Source organism: Agelaius tricolor, unplaced genomic scaffold, assembly GCF_023055355.1.
Source record: "Agelaius tricolor isolate 1412-34295 unplaced genomic scaffold, bAgeTri1.0.p SCAF_23, whole genome shotgun sequence".
NCBI classification, from domain to species: domain Eukaryota; kingdom Metazoa; phylum Chordata; class Aves; order Passeriformes; family Icteridae; genus Agelaius; species Agelaius tricolor.
Window position 1 is genome coordinate 11,539,815 of NW_027269283.1, and position 25,273 is coordinate 11,565,087.

Below are 25,273 nucleotides of genomic sequence, written 5' to 3' on the forward strand. Positions count from 1 at the left end.
GCAGCTGCTGTAGCTTTTTCTGTCAGCCAGCAAAGGAGGTATTTTAATACAAGAGAAAAAACCCTTTACAAGGAGCAGTCACAGTGGTGTGTCAGCTCCTGGTGAAGCTGCCAAATAAACAACCAGAGAAGGCAGAAATCAATTCCAAACCAAGTTAGGTAATATGACATGAGAAAAGAAAGCAATGAAGTGAAACTTGGAGAACATCATGTTTCTTCTGCTTGGTGAATTGGTTTTTAAGAAGAATATTTGGTCACTTATGTGTGCCCTGTCTGATTCCATGCATGCCTGGCTTAATTTCAATAGATTTTGTACCTGTTTATTACCCACTCACAGAAATGATGAAGAAGAATGAACACTCCTTTATCACTTGATAAAAATGTACTGTTCCATGATATTTTGCTTGTTTCCAATGTCAGTCCCATTTTTCCAGCATTTAAAACTTAGCATTTAGTAGTTATTATCATCTTTGTAACAGAATTTATGATGTGTGGTTCCTATTTTAAAGAGATTTGTGTTAAGAACAAAAGAATCTATGGATTTTGGGCGATAACAATAGGGTAGACTTATCAAATTACACCTCAGATCATCCACAGAAAGGCTAAATTCCATGAATCAGGGATGGAAACAGTGCTTGCTCTGTTATTACACCCACAAGTCCACTTGTACTTGTTCTCAGTTGGAAATAATTTCAGTTTCAACTTCTCTTGCTCAGTTAAAAGCAAAACCCCTGTGTGTTTTTGTCCAAATGCAGGTAGCCAAAGAGAACAATGTCTCATTAGCAAAAGCTTTTTACCACTGAAATATGCAACTGTCCTTTTGTCTACAAATACACACAATTCCTGATTTAACAGGAACTGTTAATCTGTGCCTCAGTGCACATTTTTCTGCTGCTTCTCATTTTAATCAAAGGGAGTTTCTTTGATTTCTTGAAGAATCCCCTGTGGGGTGATGCTGGCTGATTGAATTTACCTGAGTGGGTTTTCAGTGTTTAATTCTGGCCTCTCCAAAGCGGATTTGCCAAGAGGAAGTTGCTCAGAGCTGCTCCTGGGCACACATCTGCATTTTTTTGGGAATAGGAATGACATCCCAGCAAACTGGAGCTGCACAGTTGTAGGTTTATTTATGGCATGGCAGGTTTGTGCCAGGTTACACATGGATTACTGGGGTTTTTTAGACTTCTTCCAGCATTAAACAGGGAAACACTGTCAAATAGTACTGAGGGGATGGGGGGAATTATTTATTTGTTGAGTTTCATTTGAGGGGAGTGCAGAGGAGAAGGGAGAGAGCAGAGATCCTGCCCAGAGCTCTGGGGTGTGCCTGGCAAGGGGCACAGAGCGGCAGCCACAGACCCAAAGCAGCCTCATCCAGCCCTGTTTTGTTGGTGTCCCTGCCAGCTTAAACAAACCTGAGGGGAAAACTGATTTTGGAGAATTGTAGCTGATTCTGCTTTCAAAACAAAAAAAAAAAAAGAAAGAAAAAGGTCTGTTTTAGCTGTTTTAGCAGTGCTTTGGTGTTCACTGGTGAGCAGCGTGTCCATTTTTGCTGCTGTCTTCCCCTGGAGCTGAGTGTTCAGCTCACAGCACAATGCAGGGGTTGGTATTCTGTATTCTGCCTTGATTTGTGGTTTTGAATAGCCCCTGTTTCACTGACACACAGCTGTCCTTCTGCACAAATGCATGGGCTGTTACATAAACATCAAAGACAATGCAGCTCCCTTTGTGAGACAGCAGTCAAGTGTTTGGGTTAAGTTTTGTACACCGAGCTGGATGTTCGAACACATTAATTACTTTCTTAAAAATAAATTTACGGCATGCTCCCTATTTGGTCCTGTCTCCTTTCTGTTGTGTTTTGACAAAAGTTTTGGATTCCCCAAGCCAGTTCCTTTCATGCAGAGAAATTTGGAAATGAAAGATGACATTTATTTACTGTCCCTGTACCATTTCAAACCCTGAAATTACGAGTCCTTGATTTAGATTCAGACCTTTCCAAGTACACGCTGTACAGTTTTAAGATTACTAAAGGCAAACTTCACAAGTAGCACATAATTGACCGTAAGTAGAGGCAATAAAAGGCTGCAAGTGCAAGGTCTGGTGTTTTGCCCAAGTGAAGAATAAGCTCAGACTCACTTGGAGAGACAAGGGCTTTGGGAAGAGGTGCTTTGGTCTCGGAGGCTGAAGACAGGAGTAACGTGCAGGCTTTGGGAGATCAGACAGGAACAAGGATGAAGTCTGGCTTAATCAGCTGCAGACTCCTGATTTCACACTTCTTGTGTCCTGATTGGCACCAAAGTTATTCACCCTCAGGCCTGGCCCTCTCCCACATCTCAGACATCCCCAGGTGCACTCAGGGCTGTTTTTCACGCCTGCTCACACTGTGTCCCCACCCAGCCTTCTCTTGCCTCTCCTCTTTTTCACCTGATCTTCCCTTTGAGGTGTTCACCCCGGGCTGAGGGAAATCTGCATGGCACTGCCAGGAGGAGCTCGTGGTGTGCTCACATTCCTGGCTGCAGGCAGGGCTGTGGGATCATGGAATGCTCTGGCTTGGGAGGGACCTCAAATCCCACCCAGTGCCACCCCTGCCATGGCAGGGACACCTCCCACTGTGCCAGGTGCTCCAGCCCCAGTGTCCTTGGGCACTGCCAGGGATCCAGGGGCAGCCACAGCTGCTCTGGGCACCCTCCCAGGGCAGAATTCCTCCCCAGTATCCCCAATATCCCATTTAACCCCCTCTATTTCACTTTGAAGTCTTGAATCATCCCATAAGAGTGGATTTTCCCCTTGGATGTGGGGCAGGGAGCTGGGGAACAGTTGCTGTGCCCCTGCTGGTCCCCTGGTGTCCCTCGTGCTGTCCCAGGGCTCTGGGGCTGAGACTGGGCTGCAAACAGCAAAGGGGTTCCCAGTGTCTCTGGGGACACCCATCTGCTGGCTCCTCCCAAACCACCTCAGTGGTTTAGGTGAAGGCACCAAACAGCAAACCCTGCTCCCCACCCAGGCCTCAGCAAATAGAAACCTTTTATTTCAGTGGCAATGCAATGTTTGTACCAATGGTCTGAACAATGGCCTTGTTTGACTGCAGAGCTCTGTGCCTGACTTGGTTATTTGCCCATTAATACAAATGCTGTCAATTATAGAATATTTAGACACTAATTGATGGAGAAATTGCCTGCACAGTGCTGACTTTCATGTGAAAGAAACAAATCTGTCTGTAATTGGCAGAATATGCTGTGTGGAGTTGACTTAGCAGGATAACTCATGTTGTTGGGAATTCAAATATTTGTCTTAAATATATGAGGATTTCCTAGCATGTCTTTGAGCAAATGGCAATCCTACAGTGTCTGTGAACTTCTTGATTTTCCTGCAGAAAAACTGACTCAATAAATCCATAATAATGATACCTTTAGATGCAAAATATATAATTTAGCCTGCCATTTCTTAGACCATCTGGGGGGAAACTGCACATATCTTGTTCAGCCCAGCACTCTCCTCAAGGAAGAAACATTTCTTATTAGGAGCAGATTATATGTTGGTACACAGGTGGTGATTATGTGCTGGTGTACAAGTGGTGGCATTTCACTGCAGCCCTGCCCAGGGGCAGATTCCCAGCTGGAAATGTTGCTCTGCTTGCACGGTGAGAGGGGCCCTGCCCTGGGTTTGGATGCTGTGAGCACAGCCCAGGGGTGCAGGGCTGGGCACTGGCCCTGGCTCTGTCTCCTGGGTGGCTCCTGCTGGGTCCCTGTCCCTGGGGGTGGCTGAGCACCATTCCAGGCTCCCCTCTCATCACCATGTTTGTGTCTGTCCCACTGGGTGCAGTGCAGCCCTGCTCTTCCCTTCCACTCCTCTTCCATTTCCCTTCCTTTTCCTTTCTTTTCCTTTTCCTTCCCTCTTCCTTTCCCTTCATTTTCTGTTTCCTTTCCTCTTTCCTTTCCTCTTCCTTTCCCCTTCCTTTTCCCTTTCTTTTCCCCTTCCTTTTCCCTTTCCCCTTCCCTTTCCCTTTCCCTTCCCCTTTCCCCTTTCCCCTTTCCCCTTTCCCCTTTTCCCTTTCCCTTTCCCTTTCCCCTTTCCCCTTTCCCCTTCCATTTCCCTTTCTTTCCCCTCCAATTTCCCCTTTCCCTTTTCCCTTTTCCCTTTTCCCTTTCCCTTTTCCCTTTCCCCTTTCCCCTTTCCCTTTTCCCTTTCCCTTTCCCTTTCCCTTTCCCTTTCCCTTTCCCTTTCCCCTTTCCCTTTCCCTTTCCTCCCCCCCTGGCTCTGTAGCTGTGAGTATTCCCTCTCTCATTGCTGTTTTGGGGTTCAGCCCCATGGTCCTTCCCTGTTTCCCCTCCCACCAGGGAAGCCCTGGATCCATCAGTGCCCCACAGAATTCCAGAGCAGGGCTCAGGGTGTGCACAAACCCTGGGGCTGAGCAATCCCTCCCTCCCTCCTGGGTCACCCGGTGCCACAAGGGGTCAGGGATCTTTTGGGGGGTTTTATGGACTCTCTTCCTGCACATGGCACTGAAAATTTGGCTTTTCCCTCTCATTTTTGTGAAGAGTTCCAGGCCAGGAGCAGCCTGGGACAGTGGGAGGTGTCCCTGCCCACGGCAGGGGTGGCACTGGCTGACCAAGGTCCCTTCCAGCCCAAACCAGTCCATGATTCTCTGAATTAAGAGGCTTTTCCCCACTGTTAGACCCTGTTTTCAGTTTTGTGAGCCCCCAGACCGGTTTGCTGCGTGTGTTGCTGTGACAGAAGCAAACACGATTCCCAGTGATCTCTCCAGATTTTATTCAGCAGAGGATGTTTTGCTCAGAGGCGAAGCACTGAATCAGTCTTGCTAAAATTGCTTTTAAAAGAGAAAAAAGTAGGACATCAGAGAAATAAGGAGGACATCAGGTGCAGCAAGAGCTAAATACACAATAACCTGAGGCAGAAATTGTGGCAAACCATGCTCCAGAGTGTGGGGATACAGAACACTGAGGAAAAGCAGAGATTTTTTACAGCAGGTAGGCACAGTCTGTGCACACCACAGGAGTTTTGTGGTTTCCCATGCTGATTTCACCTGCATGTGCCACATCAGCTGCTGCAAGGTGTGACAGGCTGGGCTAGCAGGACACAGCTGGGCGCTGCTGAGCTGGGCTTCATGACACACACATAAAGCTGAAAGCTTTTGGCTTTGCCATCAGTGGGATTTTCTTTGGTCTCTTCTTGAAACAGGGAGAATTTCCATTTGTGCCTGCTCTGCTCCACAGTGAGGTTTTGCTTTTTTAAAATTATTTTAATTTGGCCTTTCTAAAATGAAGGGTTATAGGATTGGGTAAGTGCTGGAAAGGGGGAAGTCTGGAGGGTGTGATTATGAGAGGAGGTGAGAACTCAATCAGGGAATTTTGGGTGTGATCAGAGGGCAGGAGGAACAGGGAATGTGAGGTTGGTTTGAGGTGGGACAGAGTGTGGCTGGAGCACGGGGAGAGCTGGTTCTTGGCCCCAGGAGGATTATCCAGCCCATGAGATTGGGAGATGGGGCTGTTCCTGTGGGATGCTGAGGATCAAACACTGGCCAGGAGGTGCAGAGTGGGAAATGTGACTCCCCACAGGCAGCAGGGCTGGGTCTGGAGCCACTGGAACAGCAGCACCAGCGTGGGGCAGAACTGGGGGCACAGGAGCTGGGGAAGCTCTGGGTGCATGAACAGATCCTCATGAACTGATTCTCACCTGGCAGAGGGCAGTCCCAGGAAAAAAAACAATAATAATAATAATAATAATAATAATAATAATAATAATAATAATAGTAATAATATCAACCCAGCAACTCCACCCAAAATAAGAAGAAATAAACCAGAGAGTTTTAAGTCAAATGAGATTTTTGAGATGTTGAAAGCATCAGACACCTCTGAGGATTTGGGGATCCCCTCCTGCTGAAAGCAAGGCACCAGAAAGGTGCCAAGCAGCCCTTAGGATGGCTCAGGATGTTCTCAGCCTGTCCCCAGGGTGGTGCCACTGCCTGTGCCCATGCCTGCAGCAGCCCCTGCTTGGTGACAGTGAGCTGCTTGAAGGCACCTGCAGGGTTTGTGGGTTTGCTCCTGCAGAAAGCAGAGGCAAAGGCTGAGCTGGTGTAGCTGCAGGAGCTGGCTGAGCATAGCACTGACACCCAGGGGGCTGGAGAGGGTGGCAAAGAGCCCCGGTGCCCTCCTGTGCCCAGGGCAGGAGCACCCAGCCCCTGAGAGCAGCCTAGAGCTGCAGGAAGGACATTTACATTGTCCTGCCCCAGGGGATTTGTTTCTCAATGGGTAAAGTCCTCTCTGCCACACTCATCTGATTCCTCCCAGCTGCTGAACTTAGAGGTGGATATTTCTAAGGACTCCCTGCAGCTTTTACACAAAGCTGCATTCAAAGTGTTTTGCATTTTAGTTCTTTCTGCTGCTCGGATCCGTGGATCTCATTAGTGAGGATTTATCAAGAGGAGGCTGCTATGAGTTTTTACAAACGTAGCAATTACTACATTGATCAGGGCATTCCAGCTTTAAAAAAATAATCAAAAATTCAAGGGTATAATACTCTTATATCACAATAAATAATGCAAAAGCCTTCACATGAGTCAATCCTACCAGGCAGCTGTTGAAGCCGTGCTGTCACTGACACTGTAGTGATAACTGATTTCAGAGCAAGAGAAGTGTTTGCTTTCACCCTTTGAAAACTGTACTCAGGCTGCAAGCAGCAAAAATGTCAGTCTATTCTTTCATTAAAAGGCGGGTGTAGAACAATGCTGTTACCTGTTGGTGTTTGGGAAAATAGCTTTTCACAGAGGTTACTAATGGACTCTTTTAGAAAGCACTGACTTGTTGGCAGTGGCACTGAGATAAAGCAAGAGGCACAAATGAATGCTAGAGGGAATGTTATCTCAGTCTCTAGAAAGTGGCATTCCCTTTCAGGATTCCTTTCTCCCAGTAAGTTTTTGAAGCTGTTTTGTAAGCCACTCTGGATTTCCTTCCATTATAACCATTTAAAAAACTTCAAATAATTCAGCTGAAACCGGTTTTCACTCTAAAAAGTAGGAAACAAGGCATCACGTAGGAGGCTTTTGTCTTTCCTGCACCCTTCCTTCAGGCACTGCGTTTAAAGTGAGCTGCTCTGCATCTCAACATATACATAAATATATTTATATTTATATACACCTATGGCGTGTTTTTTCCACCCAAAACCAGGTGTTTTACAGCATGCACTGTCCCACACTCATGCCATAGCAGCAACACACAATTTCTTTGAAAGTCTTCCTCATCTCCAGGCTCCTGAAGGCGTAAATGAGCGGGTCAATGACCGAGTTGCACATGATCAGCACCAGGTAGGTGTTGAAGTGCGCCGTGTAGCAGATGCAGTAGGGGTTCATGGGGCAGGAGATGATGAGGATGAGGTGGAGGAAGAAAGGCGCCCAGCAGACGATGAAGACCCCCAGGAGGATGGTGATGGTGACGGCGCCCTTCATGCAGGTGCGCTGGGGCGGCACGCCCTCGACGGGCAGCGCCGCGATGCGCTTGACGTGCAGGCGGGCAAACAGGAACATGTGCACGTACAGAGAGGCCATCAGCAGCAGCATGGTGAAGAACATGGTGATGAGACACACAATGACAGTTTTGCTCTCCGAGTAGGCAATGAAAATGATGCCACAGATGATGCACGCCACCCAAATGAGCACAATGAGGGTCAGGGCTTTCTTCACCGTCATGATGCTGTGGTAACGGAGGGCATAGAAAATAGTGATGTACCTGTCGATGGCTATGACCAAGAGGTTGCAAATGGAGGCTACCAGAGAAATACAAATCATGGAGTCAAACACATTGTCCATGTGCTGGATGAAGTGGTCGTCGATGACCAGGTAGCCGTTGCTGAGGATGGCGATCATGACGGTCTCCAGGGCGTTGGACATGCTCACCAGCATATCTGCCACGGCCAGGCTGCAGAGGAAGAAATACATGGGAGAGTGCAGGTTCCCGTTCTTCAGCACTGCCAGGATGACAAGGATGTTCTCCAGCAGGCTGATGATCCCCAAAGTCAAGAAGACCTCGGCTTTGATGAAGACCTGCTCGCAGAACCCGTCGCCGCTGCGGTTGGTGGGGACGGAGTCGTTGAAGTCCTCGGTGGTGTTCAGCAGCAGGGGCTGGAAGGAGAATGCAAAGCGTGTGGTGTTCATTGTCAGCACAGCAGCTGGGCTCACCCCTGCCTGGGCACCTGAGGCAGCACAGGTTAAAAAGAGCAAACAAAATAGAAAAGGAAAAACGAGTCCTTCCAAGCTGCTGCTGTGCATATGGGGTGCAATCAAGCAGGACTTTAGTCACTTTTACCAGGGTGAACATCAAACAATCTGCATTTACAGTGAGTTTTATGCCAGGCTGCTCTTTCCTTTAGAAGAAAGTGAGCTCCCAAGCCCGTGGGCAGCGAGCAGTTGTGTCTGCAGGGAGGAATCGGCAGCAGGACATTGCGGGGCTCAGCTCTCCCGGTGGTGAAAAGCAGGGAGTTTCCCCGTCTGCCGGGGCAGCGTGCTGCAGCTCAGCCCAGCATCTGCTGCTATTTCCGTGGGAGGAAAGGAGCCGAGAACTAAGGGATTTATACATGCAAGAAAGAAAAACCAACTCCTACTCCAGCCTGCGAGCGGAGCGTTGGCCATTGGAGAGCGAGCGCCTCGGTGAGTGACAGCTGGAGCACCTGGAGCAGCATCCCGCGCATCCCAAACTGTCTGGCGCCCTCTGCAGAGGCCGAGCAGCCTGGATCTGCCGGAAAAGCCCTCTGGAAAACGTCAAATCCACCCCGAAAAACTTTCTGCCTGCTCCGTGGGAGGGTTCGGGGCGGGCAGGGTGCTCCGTGCACCTTTGGGTGGCCACCAGGACTGGTCTTAAACGGGATTGTTCCCATTCAAACCTCTGCAGGACTGAGAAGATTTTCATTTATCACACGTGAGCAGGCAAGCATAAGGTAGATTTTCCTTGCACTTCGTTCCTTGTATATTTCTGTGCTGCAATTTTCTTAGTTTGGTTTTTTTAAAAGCACTTGCTGATGTCTAAATCCTTCCCACCTCATGTTTTTGCAGAAATACTTTGGAATCAAGTGCAATGTCACTTATAGTAATGTTTGGGGCTTCTGCTGCAGGTTTGTTAGCTTTAAAAAAGTCACAAATCTCTCCCAGTTTCATTGTGAGCTCCCAGAATTACTGCCTTGCACCCATAATTCAATACCAAGAGGCAACACTTCTCAAATTTAACCTCCAGGGGACAGATTTACAAGGACAGTGTCCAGTGCAGTAGTTTTAAGTGAAAAAATAGCTGGGGATTTGATCCCCAAGTTGCACAGGTAATATGCTGGGACAGGAAGTCATTAAATGTGTTGCATCATGAATTTCTGCATGTATGTGACAGCAGGACGAGCTACCACTTGCACTGAGGTGCAATTTGAGGTGGAAATGGAATGCTGTACACCCAAGTGGATTAATGGCACCATCAGCTTTGCCATTAAGCACTAAAAAGAGTGGGATGGAGCCTCCTGTGTGACAGCAAACCCACACTGGCTCTGAGGCCAGTGCTGAGGGGGGGGGAGAAGCTGTGTCTGCACCAAAGACAGCAACGTGTCAGCCCTTATTGCCAACAGGATTCCTCTGCTCAGCACTGGAAAACCTCAGTGATCTGAAATGCCATTAAATATTTTGTATTCTCCTTATTTTCCAAAGGATTTATCTGCTCAGCACTGGAAAACCTCAGTGATCTGAAATGCCATTAAATATTTTGTATTCTCCTTATTTTCCAAAGGATTTCCCTGTTCAGCACTGGAAAACCCCCATGATCTGTCACAAAATATTTTGTATTCTCATCTAATAAATTGCTGCTCCTCAGCTGCCAGTTCCTGCTTCATGTCCAGGGATCCAGGGAGCGACTGGAATTATGGCAATGTGAAAACAATGGCAATTGCAATTATTGCAAAGCAGGCAGGCTGCTCTCACACCCACCCCAGTGCTGCAGTGGGTTTGTGTCCTGGCAGTGCTGCTGTGCACCTGAGGAGTGGAAAATTGCCAGAATGATGTCCCACAATCCTGTCCCCAGCCTCCTGGACAGAGAAATCCACTCACCTTGGACAGGAGAGCAGAGTAAGGGCAGAGAATTGCCCCAATCCATGGTGTATAAAATGAAATTACAGCTTGGTTTGTGTCCCCTTTCCATCAGAACCTGGTGAAGAGAAGGCTGGAGAGTTAGGGATGGGAATATCTGTGTTTATTCCCCAAGTTTTCCTTGTCCAGTGCTCTCCCCGCTCTTTGCCAAGGCCTGGAGGGAAGGAGCTGCATCCTGGGGCTGCTCGGGGCTGCTCTCAGAGCAGATCCACATGGGCAGCACAGCCTGGCTGGCCCAGCCAAGGCTGGCACCCCTGGCTTTGCTGGCTCATCAGGAGGCTCAGGGTGCATCTGGGGTTTCCTTGCAGCTCTGGCAATGCCAGGGAAGTGCCACCGTCAGCTGAAGGCAGCGTCTGAAATGCCCTCCCCACCTCCTGTCCTCAGTCCCTGAGCAGAGCTCCCTTCACAGCTCAGGCACTGGGCAGCACACGTGTTTGTCACCCAGGGAGCAGAGTCCTCCTTCAGCTGTGCTCCTGTTCACTTCCTGATCCCCAAAAACCCCAAACCTGCTGTTTTTCCATGCCCTGGTCAGTGAACACGAGGAGCCCTTGTTGCTGTCCCTGTTGTTGCTGTGCAGCTTCACCTCCTGGCTGTGCTCTCCTGCCACCTTTGAGTCCCAGGGGAGAAGAGTCCTTGGGAGGAAAAACCTCCCTTGCACCATTGTTCATCCCCTCTCTGTTTCCCCTCTCTAGCTCCTTCCCATGTTTTATTCTTCCTGACCTGTTTTGTTCCCTGCAGGTGGAGAGGAAATGTGCATTTCAAAACCCTGGCATGACTCAGGCTCTCATAGCTGTGCTCACCAAACAGGTGGGAAAGAAATTTCTGTGGGTTTGGCTGCCAGAATCACCCCCTCCTGAGCATTTCTTAGAGGTTTTCAGACCCCCAGAGGTTTATAGAGACAAGGAGGGATTTTTATGCTTGTTTTACTTGACCCCTGGGCTGATTCTGGTTGCAGAGGAGCTTTTCAGCCTCCAGAGTGATTTACTGAGGTGGCTTCTGGAGATGGGCTTCAGAAACAGAAACATTTTGGGATGCACCTCAACTTCAAAACTTTTCTGTGTGCAAACTCCAGCACTTGGGGAAGCTGCTGCAGTTAAAACCTGCTCTCTAACTGGAACAGTTACTGAGGAAAACACCCCTGTGCTTCTATAATGATTGTTTAAAAGCCCTTAAAAATGATGTTAAAACAGGTCCAGATTTGACAATATTTATCAGCAGCCTCATCTTTTTAGAGTGTGTTCAGGGGAAAATGCCTCTGTGCTGTTCTGGATTCAGGGCTACTGACCTGTGCCCCTGGCAGGGATGTGCAGGACCCAATTCCCATTCCTTTCTTGGCCAGAAAAATGAGATTTCCCCAGCACAAAGCTGGATTTGTCAGCTCTGCACTGCCAGACCTTTCCTTAGCAGCAGCCCCTGATGCAGCCCTGCCACCATCTCTGCTTCTCTGCCCACGCCAGGGCTGCCCTTCACTCTCTGAGTCTTCCAAACTTGAAATTATTATCTAGCCCAAGAATCTGTGATGGGAGTTTTGTGTGCTTCAATCATAGCAGATGGATCCCTGAAAGAATCCTGAGCAGCCCTGAAGTGAAGGTCAGGACAGCCTGCCCTGAGCCCAGAGAGATGCAGTGGGTTAAATGTGGAAATTAGATTTATTGGGATGTCTCTTACATTACTCTCATTCGTGTTCTGTCCTAAAATAACTCCTTTTCTAATAAAGAATAAGCTGTAAATAAGAGGATGTCAGCAGAGTTAATGAAATATTGGCTGTGATGAAGGCAGAGCAAAGGTTTGGCTGTTTTATCCACCAGCAGAAATGAACAATTTTCCCAGGTAGAAACCTCTGCCATGTTTTACAAAGCAGTTAAAAGCAAGGCTGGTTTGTTTTTTTTTTTTAAATACTGTTATTGCTCAGTTGTTTCTTCACTAGTGAAACTATTTAATCCTCAGGGAAAGGTAAAGTAGCATTTACTGCTACATGTGGATCGTGGAATTTCCTAAGAGAATTCCCCTGTGCTGTTGTTGAATGAAAAATCTTGTTTAACACTTGACATGAGACTGGGCTGATAATGGCTGATAAATGTGTATCACTTTCCTTTATTTTCACTCTTTTTAACAGTGGTTTCTGCCAGACAAAAATGGAAATTTTAAAGGAAATTAGAGGGAAATAAGCAGATATTTTCTCCCATGCAGCAGGGAATTATTGTTGTCCTGATGTTTCAAGTAGCCAAACCAGTGAGTGGAAAACTCTTGAATAACTTTTCTCTGTGTCGTTCCTTATGGAAAAGGACTTAAAAGATGAAATATTTTCTCTCAGCAAAGCCAACGATGCTGATTTTGAATTCTGTGCACATTTCTGGAGGGTGCACTCGGGTTTGATGGGGAATATCTGTGAGCCCAGGCTGGAATTCATCACCTGGGCACTGCACAGGGGCTGCTCAGTGCTCAAGGGCTGCCTCTGCAGAATTCGAGTCCTTGATAATGGAATACTCGACAAAACAAAGGAAACTTCAGATCTGATTCAGCACTTGTACAATATGAACTGCTTGACTACTGACTTAAGGAAAAAAAATCTCTTTAATAATTTTCACTGGAACATGGAGAGATCACTCATTATGATAAAGAGCAGAAACACACTTTGGGACGTTTTCTATGATTGCATAAAATGATTATAAAATATATAAAATGATATAAAATGATTTCTAATTCATGATTATAAAACTAAAAAAAAAAATCTGGACTTAGGAGCCTCACAAGAACCTGGCAGGTGAGGAAAGCAAAGTAAAGACACAGTGATTTACTGAACTACTGTGTTTTTCTTCAATGTGCTGAGGTAACAGCTTTCCAAGAGCAATTCTTGTCCTGTCAGAGTCACAGGCTTCAGGATCACTTGCCATACCAGGTATTGGATGTAATAATGGAAAGATTTCCATGTCTTCCTCCAAGGAGTTGTAGTTCCTGCAGCTCCCAGCCATGCCCATAGCTAATAATGTTATTTTCCATTCTGAGACAAGGATGAGTCTGACATCAGCTGAGGTCAGAGAAAGTTCAATCTGTCTGCACCACATTGCTGGCAGAGTTTTCACACTGGGAGAGTAAATCCTCACCTCACCCAGGAGCTGAATCCCTGCACCAGGGGTTTGCATCCTTTGGGATGTTATCCACTGCATTTCCCTTCAGCCCTGCCAAGCTGTCATTAGTGAGGAGAAGGAGCACGAAATCCTGATTGCAACGAGGGGGCTTTCAGATGAAGATTTCTATAATTTCAGCCAGTTAAAAAGGTTAATTTAAACAGACTCAACTTTGGGACATTTTGGACAATTTTCCTTCTCATCCCTGCCTACAAGGAGACAAAGCAGACCTGATTGCAAAACACTCACCAGCACCTGCAGGTGCTTCTCGTGTGAAAGGGAAGTGAAGTGTTTCAGACTAATAATGCTCAGTGTCAGTTTTGTTCTCTCATTTGCAGAGTGAGGGACAAGCAGATGTGATTGATCCAGCTGCATTCTGCTCTTCAGCTTCATCAGGGCCAAATATCCCTGGAACATCTTCCCCATCTCCCTGGAAGCTTCAGAACCCTCCTTGCCCTGTGCTGCTGGGGCTGAGGGATGGGTGAATTTGGCATTTTCAAACCCCACTGCTGCTGCTGACTGACCTCATTCCTGGGCCAGAGGGAGCTGAAGGATTTTGGAGGCTGGCAAGATTTAAAGATGATTTTACTGAGCTGTGGGTGGATGGATATTGGGACAAATTGCTCTGCTAATGCTCAAAGCTCCTCAATTTGTTGCTGCACTTGCAGTCCAGTGTTGCTGCTTTCCAGACAAAAAGGACAGAAAAAAGCCCCACAACCAGACCCAATCCTTTAATTTTATTCACCAGTTGGGTCTAACTTCTGCCTTTCTAATTTTGTCCAAGGGTTTCCTGCTCTATTCTTTTTGTGTGTCCTATGGTTATAAAAATTCCAACTTCAGTGCTTTTACCTGTGTTGCTTTTGCCAGTGACTTCCAGGACAGAGAGAGTCTGGTTATTTGTTATGGTTTGGGGATAACAAGGAATTTGCTGCCCTCCAAAATGTTGCTCCTCAACAATAAAATGGGATTTCAATGCTCTTCAGGTTTAGAGGAGTTGTTTTTCTTCAGATTCTGCAGTTTGCAAAGTGAGCCAGCTGTTTTGAGTAATGTCAGACTACAGGGTGTCAATACAGAATATTTTCTGTCAGAAACAGAAGCCCCTTGATTCAGAAAGCAAAGCAGATTTGGAAAGCCAACAAGATTCATGTAACCTCTCATGAATTTATTATGGAAAACAGAAGTGACAACTAGTTATTCTGCCGTTTCTTTCCTTCTTTTTATTTTCAGCTGAAATCTCCAAGGTTATTTGCACATCTTTGAGTTTAATAATAATCTATAGTTAGGTGTTTCTGCATAGCACATTTTCCTGTTTGGCACAAAAAGAGAAGCTGAGGTTAAAGTTTTATTTGCTCTGAAAATTGTCTTGAAAAGAGAAGGGGCTGTCATGAAAAGGTTACATCATGAAAAGGTTATCACTCGTCCTGCACTACTTCTGATGGCAGAAATGACAGAATTGCAGCCGATTCCACACTTTTGTGGCTGCTTGGAAAGTTCCCAAAGTGTTTTGCAGCCTTGCTCTTCCAGGCAGTGCCTTGGAGGACGCAGGTGCCAGAACCTGCAGGCAATCAAGCCTGACCTGAGGAGCTCCCAGCTTCACAGGAGGGTTTTGTGTCACAAAAGGTTCTGTGCTCCTATTGCAGAGGGGCAGAGTGACCCTTCAATCCCCTCCTACTCCCCTCATCCCTCTCCTTCAATCTGGGGTCTATTGTTGTCTTCTGGTAGTCATTAATTATTTTTGTGCATCAATCTGTCTTGCTTTGAAAAGGCAGATTGATACACAAAAGGCAGGAGCCTCCCTTGAAATTGAAAATTTAAACCCCCTCTCTCCAAATCGTTATAATTTTGAAATTAAGGGGCTCTCAGAGGAAAGATATGGGAATAGAATGCACATCTTGTAACCTAAGACAATGTGCATTATGGATGTGTCTAGATTTAATATCTAGACATTATCACTTTGGATTTTCTTGATTTGAGCCATGGCAGCTTGAAAGGCTTGTGTGGCAGGAGAGCCTCTGTGCTAAAGGAGTCCAGAGATCTGTCCCTGCTGTAAATTCCTGCCCTGCCTCGTGGGTTATTGTTCCTTCCCTGGCTAATGAAGTGTCAGGGCACAAAATACTGCTTTTAGCCCTGAGATCCAAAGCCAGGTACACCATTCCTGTATTTTAACTAGAAGACAGGGTTGTTTTTTCTCCTCGTGTAGTTCTCCTTTCCCTCTCACTCCATGAAAAGCAGAGCAGGAAGCTTGTTCAGCCTGGGATCTGAGCTTCATGTTTTCTCCTCTGTAGCAGGACAGGGATTTTTCTGGAAATTTCCTTAATTTCCCCGTGGAGAGGGAAGTGAGGAGTGAACACAGCCAAGCTGTGCAGGCTCCCCCTGCTCTTCCCATTCCTTAGCAAAGAGCCTGGAGATAAAAAAGAGCAAAAAGAGCCTGAACAACTCCCTGAAACTGAGGCTGGAATTTCCAAAAGCTCTCAGTGACAACCTGTGGCTGGCACACATTGGTGGCCAAGGTTTCCTAAGAGCAAACACACAGGAGAGGGCAGAGCTGAGTGCTCCCTACATTGTAAAACAGAGGATAGGGGTGAATTCCTGCTGGGCCTGGGCTCAGTTCAGCCCTTCCCAGTTCTGTGGCTGCTGCTGCCCAGGCCTGTGCCCTGGGGATGCTGCCCCAGCCCCTGTGCCAAAGGCGAGGCTGATTTCCATGGATTTCCCCCTTTGAGCAGTGCCAGCATTCCCGGAGCCATTCCCTGGCCACAGCCACTGGGAGCCCCTGGGTTTCTGACTCTCATTTAAACTCACAAACCCCTCGAAGCTGTTGCTTTCTGATCCACTTTCGAGCAGCCTGGAATTCAGGCAGTTTCTGGTGCCACCTTGTGTCGCAGGGGAGCAGATCTGTGGAGCTGCCACTTCCCCTGGGCACTGGGACATTGTGGGTTTGACTTCTTGACTTTGGGGTGCAGCATCAGAGTGAACAAGGTGACACCACCAGGGAGGTGCAGAGGGTGAGACTTCTGCATGAAACGAGTTTGAAGCAGCTGGAAATTAATTAAATGATGAATTGGTGCTTTGGCTTTTCCTGGAATCGTTCAAAGCCAGACTGGACAGGGCTTGGAGCAACCTGGGATAGTGGAAGGTGTCCCATGGCAGGAGATGGAATGAGATGAGCTTTAAATTTCTTTTTCAACCCAGAGATTCTGTGATCCCATGATTTCCTTTATTGCTGTTTGCTGCTCACAGTGAGGAGCCCAAAGGGAATTGCTCAGGGAGATGAAGAATTGTTATTTTTGGCAATGTGTGGGCTGTCCTTTCCCTTGATGCTGACCATGAACCACTGTCAAAGGCAGAAAGCTGCTGAGAACATTTTTGTTGTTCCAAATTCAGCAGCTGAGTCGTTTGTGTATTATCAATCAAGGGAATTGCTAAATGCTCCATTGCTAATTACTGATTTGCTTAATTTATGTGTCAAGCTGCCACTGTGCTTTGCAGATGTATTTTACAAATAAGTGAAAAATAAGAAAAGAAGCCAAAAAATGACACTCCCATCCATCAGACCTTGTGTACCAATTTCTTCATTGTAATGAGCAGATGAATTTTCTCTACCTCCAAGCTCCTACTTTTATTTCTTTTCCTTTTATGGATGCTCCCATTATGCATTCAGAATACAGAATTAATTAAAAAATTAACTCATATTACCCAAAAAATTAAAACTCACATTTTATGGGAAAATATTTCTTTTATGGTGTATCTGGTGAAACATATAAAAAGTTTAAATTTTCTTCATGAATGAGGGTGCTGCAAAAATGGGCAGAATTTTGCTGAGCATCACTAGATGTCACCCTCGACCTGAATTTAGTTTCACAGAAGTTTTATTTTAAATTACTCATCTTCTGTTCTCATACTCCCCCCTCTTTTCCCCCCTTGCATTTAATGCATCTCCCAGTTCAGTGCAGCACAAACTGTTGTGCATCAATATTTTCCTTGCTTAAAACCAGAATCAAAATTAGGCCAAATGGAAATTGCTGGAATTTGCAACACCATCAATTTCTGTGCTAGATCAGCACTGAGGGAACAGAAAAAGCAAAACCTCCTGGGCCAGGGTTTCTGTCTAAGGGGTCAGGCTGGATTTTGTTCAGGTTTTGCTGGAATCTCCATTGTGGGAAATGAAGAGGAATGCTGAGGTCAAACCCCCATAAAGTCACAAGGAGCTCTCACTTCTCTGTTTCAGCACCATTTCCATAGGGAAAAAAAAAAAAAAAAAAAAAAAAGAAAGGGCCCTTTTATAAAACAGGTGTAGGCAGCAATTTTCAGGTGAAGCGAGTTTGCAGGGAAAGGCTTTGTTTTTCAACTCTGAAATTCCTTGTGAGAGCATTCCAGCCCTGCTGGAACATTCATGCTTGAATGAGAGGCAAAAATGTGTTTATGAAGTTCATGCTGTATTTGTGTATTTATTTAAAGAATAGTTTAATTCAGCTCTCATTTTTTTAACCTGAAATAACTTATTTCATGGTGTTCTTTTCTTAGGTGTTAAAAGGTTTAGGAAAATTCTTTAATGAAATGAAAAAGAGAGTTTTGCCTATTAAAAGAATTAAATAAAATAATGAAAATAAATAATTTTAATTTAATAAATAATATTTAATAATTTTTTTAAAAATTAAAATAATTAAAATAAATATTACATATTTAGGTTGACTGAACACATACTGGTCATAGATTTAGGAGGTTTTTTTCTTTAACTTCCACAAAAAGCACAAAACAATGAGTCCACAAGGGGTTATCTGATATTGGAAAACCCTTTGGGGTTTAGGGTTTCAGGGAGCAGGCAGGGAATTTGGTTTCTGGCCTGTGAAGTCACTGTGAGCTAACAGAGACCAGGAGTGGGTGCTCCCGGCTTGTGGCTGGAAGGAAATTTGGGAAAAGGTGTTCAGAACCTCTGGGAGTAAATCTGAGAGAATCCATTCTTTTTCACCTAAAAACCATGAGGTTTAAGGAGAGAATTGGGATTCTTCAGCCTGGAGAAGCTCTGGGGTGGGCCCAGTGCGGCCTTGCAGGGCCTGGAGGAGCCAAGAGCAAAGGTGGAGAGAGAGGATTTCCAAGGGATGGAGGGACAGCACCCAGGGAATGGCTTCAAATGGACACAGAATAGGTTTGGGTTGGGTATTAGGAAAAAATTCCCCTCTGTGAGGGTGGGCAGGCCCTGGCACAGGGCACCAGAGCAGCTGTGGGAAGTGTCCCAGGCCAGGCTGAACAGGGTTGATGTTTTTCTACAGCAAAACTTGCACTGCTGGTGGAAAACCTTCACCTGGTGCATTGTTCAGACCATGCACAAAGAGTTCTTGTTCTTGCAGGTTGGTTCCCAGCCTTTCCCCATCATTTCCATCCCCTCTGCAGGGTGGTTTGCTCCTGCAGGGAATTTTCCTGTGTTTGCTGCAGCTCCTGATTCTGGCAATTGCTGGAATCCATTCACTGAGAGCAGAGAAAGGGAAATTACACCAGAGCCTTTATTCAAGGGAGGTGTAATTAAGGGCTTCAGATTAATTGAAGATGTTTGCTCCAAGAGTGGCAATTGAGCTGTTCTGATTAAGTGCTTGCTCCCAGCCTCTCTCATCCCTGCAGAACCTTTGCTGAGAGAATCCTGTCATTTCCCCACCCTGAAATGTTCTGTGCTGCTGCAATCATGTTAGAAAGAGAAGTTCCTTGGGATTCTTTAATTTCAAAAGAAAATCGTTGTTCCTCAAGGGCTGAGGATTCTAAGGGGGAGCAGGCCAGTGCTAGAAATGTGATTCTGAGTGAATTAGTTGCTATTTTATTTTAACCAAATGGCTTCAGATAGCTGTCAATGAATCCTTTTTCTAGTTTAGTGAAAAATTTCCATTTGCCACTCTGGACATAGAGCACTCAGAATTGAGGGCATTGAAAGACAATCTTTTATTAAATATTTCCTTAGAAGACCTGGATTTAGTCAGGCCCTGTTACATTATTGGCTGTGTTAGGCTAACACTCCATCAAAGACTTACTTTAAATCAGTTCAAACGATTAAACCCTGCTTATATCAGCAGGTATTGACCTTCCATTTAATTTCCAGTGCCTCGAGTGATCTGGGAGAGTTCATTCCTAATCCTTTCTCTCCCATTTCTTGCTGCAGAGCTCAGGCACTGATGGATGGGGTTTGTAGTGTGAGCCAGAGCCCACCCTGGGCTCAGAGTGATCAGAGGCACCTGCTCTGCCCTGGCCCCTCAGCTTCCTCTCTTGTTTCTGTTATAAAGCTGCTTTTAGAGCAGCAGAGGAAGGACACCCGCTCACCAGCCCCTAACGTTTTCAATTCCTGTTGCTTCTTAAAAACTCTGCTTTGCATTGACACTTCAGAGCTTCTGATTTTCTCCTCTGCCTCTGCTTGGGGGAGAAGAACTTTCAAAATGTGAAAAGTTCCACCTTCCAGCTGTGTCTGCTCAGAACTTTCAGTGTCCCCATTGGTTCTGACCCAGGTTTGTGATGTTGCAGGAGCCACCACAGGAAGGTGGGCAAACCAAGGTGTGTTTCCCCTGCAGCTGCTGAAGTGTTTATGTCAAGGCTGGGGTTTGATTTCAGGAATGCTTCGCTGGCAATTCCCTCTCCTAATCACGATTCTCTCCACCAGTACAGACAGCAAAGAGCATTCAAATGCACAAGATTCCTCTAAAGATGCACAAGATTCCTCTTAATGCACAAGATTCCTCTAAAGATAAACAGTATTTAAAATGCTGTTTATCTTTGGAGGAATCTTGTGCATTAATCTGCAGGTGCTTCCCCCCCAGTATGCAGCTCCCCATGCTGGGGTTTGGAGATGTGTTAAAATTGCTGCTGTGCATAAAAACACTGCTGGGAACGTTCAGCATTGTGTTTGGAGCTCCTCAGGCAAACTTCCTTACATTTACATGGAATTTATGTGGGAACTGACATGTGTTGTGTGTTCAGACAGATGCAGTGTAATCAATCATAATAAATAGTAATAAATCATCATTTCAGTATTTAGGGCTCAGTGATTTCAGGAAGGCACTGGAACATAAACATCAGTTTAGGAAAAGCAAACAAACAACTTCTACATTTTTTTGGTCTTTCCACAGAGCTGCCATGAGGAAGCCAAGCATCATTATTGTTTCTTTCAGTTCTCAGCATAAAAGGAAGTAACACTTAATAAAAGCCATTGGCTGCAAGATTTCATAAGAGAGAGAGGCAGAGAGAGAGAGGAGCAGCATGCTGTGCAGAAGCAGGTGTGATTCATGAATAAGCTGCTCTTTGGCACCCTGTAGGATACTGATGAAACAAATAGAGTTTCCCCAGACATGGATAATACAAGAACAGCAGACACTTTTTCACAGGTAAAGCACAAAGTGTTATGGCTGGTGTGGAAGTGCTGCTTGTTGTGTGTAGCTGAGATGGTTTATCAGAAACTGGGGAGGACTTGGTGCTTTATTGGCAGGGCATTTGCAGCAGGTTTTGGTGTAATGGGCTATTATGTGATGTGAGCTCAGCCTGCTCTAATCTATCACAGAGTGTTTGCAGAAGGTGTGCAGGAGACAACATTTTTCTGTGCTTTATTCTTGAGAAAGTTGAAATGTGCAAAGTTTTCCTGATACAAGGAGAGGAAATCAGTCTTTCTCCTGCCATGCTAGAGAGGATTTATTAACACTTTATATTATCTGTGCTAAAAATTTCCATAAGGTAATTGGAGGGGAGAAAAAAGTGCTTTATATTACAGGCAAAAGCAGTCTTTTGATAATCCCACTGGAATCTGAGGTGATTGATATGCCAGGATTGAATATACATCAGCTTGCAGCACTGTGGGTTTGTCTGAGTGCCTGCCACACACAGAGACTTGGAGCATTCTGCTTGTTTCAAAATTTGGGAGTACCTGGGGAATTGAGGGAAGATCCTCTGTGTCTGGGAGAGATGATGGGATTGGCAGAGGGAAAAGAGGAATCAGGGAAAAGGGGAATCAGGGAAAAGAAAAATCAGGGAAAAGAGGAATCGGGGAAAAGAGGAATCAGGGAAAAGAGGAATTGGGGAAAAGAGGAATCGGGGAAAAGAGGAATCAGGGAAAAGGGGAATCAGGGAAAAGAGTAGTCAGGAAAAAGAGGAATCGGGGAAAGGAGGAATCAGGAAAAAGAGGAATTAGGGAAAAGAAAAATCAGGGAAAAGAGTAGTCAGGAAAAAGAGGAATCGGGGAAAAGAGGAATTGGGGAAAAGAACAGTCAGGGAAAAGAGGAATCAAGGAAAAAGAGCAATCAGGGAAAAGAGCAATTAAGGAAAAGAGCAGTCAGGAAAAAGAGAAATCGGGGAAAAGAGTAGTCAGGAAAAAGAGGAATTGGGGAAAAAAACAATCAGGGAAAAAAAAGCTATCAAGGAAAAGAAGAATCAGGGAAAAGAAGAATCAGGGAAAGAGCAGTGAGAGAAAAGAAGGGCTGTGCTGTGTGCAGGCTCTGAGCTCTCCTGGCTGGCAGGGGTGAGGGCTGGGGAGGACCCAGCCTTCCTTGCTTGGCTCCCCTCGTTCCCCAAGCGTGAGAGATTTGCCAGGCCAGGCTCTGGCAAACCCCAGAGCAATCCCACAGACGAGGAGGAAAACAAAACCTATCTCTGGCTTTGTGGTTTGTCACAGGGGAAAAGGGCAGGGGCTGCCCTTGCACATTTTCAAAGTTCTCCTCCTCCAAGCAGAGGCAGAGGAGAAAGATCAGAAGGGCAGGGGCAGGGATGGGTGATCCAAACACTGAATTCTTGAACTGGGGTCACTTCAGTGATCCTAACACTGAATTCTTGAACTTTCCACACATTCATTGCTGCACCTGAAGCACCATGGAATTGCAGCAGGTTTTGGTGTGATGGGCTGCTCTGTGGGCTGTATCAGCCTCTCCTCCAGCTCCCACCCGGCCCTGCTGCAGGAGATGCTGAGGTGCTTTGGTGCCAGAGGGGCTGGGAGGGCACAGTCCCAGCCCTGGCAGGGTTTCCCCTCTCCCTGCTGCCTTGGCACAGCTCAGCAACCTCTCACCTTCCCTCTTGCACTGCTGGGGGTTCAGGGGCTGTGGAAATCATCAAATGTTTGCTGCCAGAGAGGGCTCGGCTGAGCGAGAGCAAACAGGAAACCACGGCCAGGTGGTGCCACTTGTCACCGACTGTCACCCCCAGGAAAGCTCATGCACAGGGCTCAGCTGTAGGAGCACCAAAATACCCACAAAGACAAACGGTGCCTGAGAAAAGCGAGATTTAAACTTCTTGTGAGCTCCTTTGAGGAGTTCATGTCTTCCTGAGGCTTCTCATCTGAGAGCTGCTCAGATCACGGTGCAAGGCCAGACCCTCTTGCTTTTCCACCCTGCTTCACTTTAATCAACTGCTCTAAAGTACTTTATCCCCATGGATTTCCCCTACAATTTTCATTAGGCTTTTTCTTAAAGGCCACCTCTCTTAGATGATTGATTTTTTCCCTCTATCTTTTTTTTTATTTCCCTGGTCCTTTCTAAGGTAGCTGAAAGTGGATTTTCACTCTGTACTTACCAAGGGATCAATTCTATTTAAATATTTCCATATTTTCTGATCTGTGTATTCATGAATGTGCACCCAGCAGCTCTGGTGGCCTGAGGGACAGGGCTGAAGCCCATCCTGAGGTGTGTCCCCCTCAGTATCCAAAAAAAGTTAAATTTCCTGCTCCTGAGCCATTTGGAGCTCCTTGTCCCATTCTCAATATTGCCAAAATTCCTTTGAGGTTTTGATGTTGTTACCATCAATCTCTCCACACCTTTATACCAGTAAGAAATAAATTACAATAAAATATATTTTCATATACCAGTAAGAAATAAAATACAATAAAATACTGTTCTTTGGGATCTTTTATTGTATTTTATTATTTTAATATTATTTATATATTTATTTGATTTTTTCCTTCAGCTCCTCCAGGAAATGGCAGAATGAATATTCCCAATATTCATACTTCCAGGAGCACAATGAATATCCCCAAGCCCTTTTTTGAACAGAAATTATTTTCTGACTTTAGGACCCAGATTAAATAGATGTCCAGGTAGCTGATCCTGAGGAATCTGCCCATTTGAAAAAATAGTGTATTTCTAAATTATTAATATGTATTTTTAAAGTATCGAGACCAGAACAAAACCATTTCTAGAGACAAGGATCACATCCTGCTGAATCTGTCAGACTTCAGGAGGAGATGGACAAGGAGAAATTCACCTCAATATTTTGCCAGGATGATTTATCAACACCCCAGGAAAAGCCAGGTCAGAAATTATACATCAGCAGATGGGTGCTCGTTGGGTTTTTTTGTTTTTGGTTTTGCTTTTTGGTTTTTTTTTTTCAAACTCTCAGTCCGTGTTTTGATTAGAACATAATGAAGGGTTTGTTCATTAAATGTTCCAGGTAATTACCAGGGAACTCGTGGCGCCCCTGGATCCTCAGTGAAACGTGCATGAAATCAGTGCTGCTTTCTCTCTGTCACCCTCACTCCTCTTGCTTAGCAGGTGTTAATGTGATTTAATAAACCTCCAGCAGGGTGAAATCTCGTGTTCAGCATTTAGCAATTTCAGCAGCCCAGAGTGAATCTTTCTTTTACGAGACATGAGGGGCACAAGGTGAGATTGTGAGCAGAGGGATGCACGTTTTTCTCCAAAAAAATTAGATGTGGCTGTTAAGTAGCCCAGCAATCTTTGTTTCGTCACAAAATTAATCTGACCCTCACGTCAAAAAGCAAATATGATAATCCTTGATACTTCTTATCACTGTGGATTATTTTAATTACAATCACTAAAGGCACAGAATGTTATTATTTTAGTAGCAAACTGAAATGCTCTTGTATGAGCCACCTCCTTTATTCTATTTCAGTCCCGTTTGTAGCAGAGCATTTAAACTGTCCCTCACTACACCAAGAAACTGCTGGGTAAGTTCACACTGAAGGATTGCTTTGAAATCAAGTCTAATTTAAAATATCCAGGCCACAGAGTGTGGTGGTGCTGGGGCTGGTTCTGATAAAGCAGCAATGGTGCCTGAAGGAGATTCCCAGGAAATATCTCTGCCTTGGAAATGGAAGCTCACGGGCTGGTTGGAGTTCTTCAGCATTTTTAAATCTCTGCCTGCCCCTTCCCCCTGGGAAAGCAGTGGGGGAACCTTCAGTCCTTTGCAGGCTTGCACTGAATTAAAGTGCAAAACCAGGTTAGACGTGGGCCAAAGTTTAATCCTTCTTAAGAAGAATTTATCTAATTGTTTCATTTGTTTAATTCTTCTTAAGGATGTGTAGTGGTGGGAGATTCCATCGTTTTCCTTGGATGGCTCAGTGTTATCCTTATATTTTCCAAACATCTCAGCAGAACCTCTTCTGCTGTAACGTCTCTCTTTTGCTGTAATGTCTCTCTTTTGCTGTAATGTAATTTCTCTCTTTTGCTGTAGTTTCTCTCTTTTGCTGTAATGTAATTTCTCTCTTTTGCTGTAATTTTCTCTCCTATTTCTCCTTACCCCACCACAGAGGGAGCCTCCTGCTCCTTCCCTTTTGGCAGCATCTCTTTGTGACCCTGTGCCTGCCCCAGGCTGTGAAACCCCAACCCTTCCCTTGGAAATCCCATTTTTCCAGAGCTCTGCTCACTCTCATTATCCTGAGCTGGACTCCTCCAGCTCTGTTCTGGAGGCATGGAAATCTCCCCCCCTGTTCCAGCAGGATCAGCACTCTTATTTCAGTGTTTTGCTGCTGTCTGGAACCTCCCCGAGGGAAATTCCCTTTTATTGCAGCAGCACCATGCTGGGAGCTGCTGTCACTTTGCAAGCTGCTCAAACTTCTGGGCTTTTTCTGCCAAAAATGTGTTCTTCAGCCAGTGCTTGTGAAGCTGGCAGCTCCTGCTGAACATCCAGATTTTATTTTTTTTTCCCTTCCCTCTGCTTGCTGAATTATAGATTATTGCTGCTCTCATTTGTCAAGGCTGTTTGGAATTCCAATCCCCCTCGCAGTTCTTTCCGGCTGCCCATCAAAATCTGCAAATTTAATAAAAATAATCTCCAGTCCT

General features: G+C 45.6%; 2 protein-coding genes across 2 annotated transcripts in view; one reads left to right on the forward strand and one right to left on the reverse strand.

Moving 5' to 3' along the window:
* Positions 1-4,748: 4,748 nt before the first annotated feature.
* MC3R (melanocortin 3 receptor) lies at positions 4,749-8,523 on the reverse strand. The gene has a single exon (XM_071446827.1). It carries the CDS (start codon positions 8,269-8,271, stop codon positions 7,180-7,182), a length of 1,092 nt encoding a protein of 363 aa, XP_071302928.1. The 5' UTR covers positions 8,272-8,523; the 3' UTR covers positions 4,749-7,179.
* An 11,966-nt stretch (positions 8,524-20,489) lies between these two features.
* LOC139599329 (uncharacterized) overlaps positions 20,490-25,273 on the forward strand; it is a 30,830-nt gene continuing 26,046 nt past the window's right edge. The window contains exon 1 of the mRNA XM_071446533.1: positions 20,490-20,602. Coding sequence (XP_071302634.1) covers positions 20,567-20,602 — 36 coding nt within the window. The 5' untranslated portion in view covers positions 20,490-20,566. The remainder of the gene's footprint in view (positions 20,603-25,273) is intronic.

What these genes read in the sequence shown, in the direction of transcription:
- MC3R (XM_071446827.1), bottom strand. Translation starts at nt 8,271, where the DNA reads ATGCACAGCAGCAGCTTGGAAGGACTCGTTTTTCCTTTTCTATTTTGT.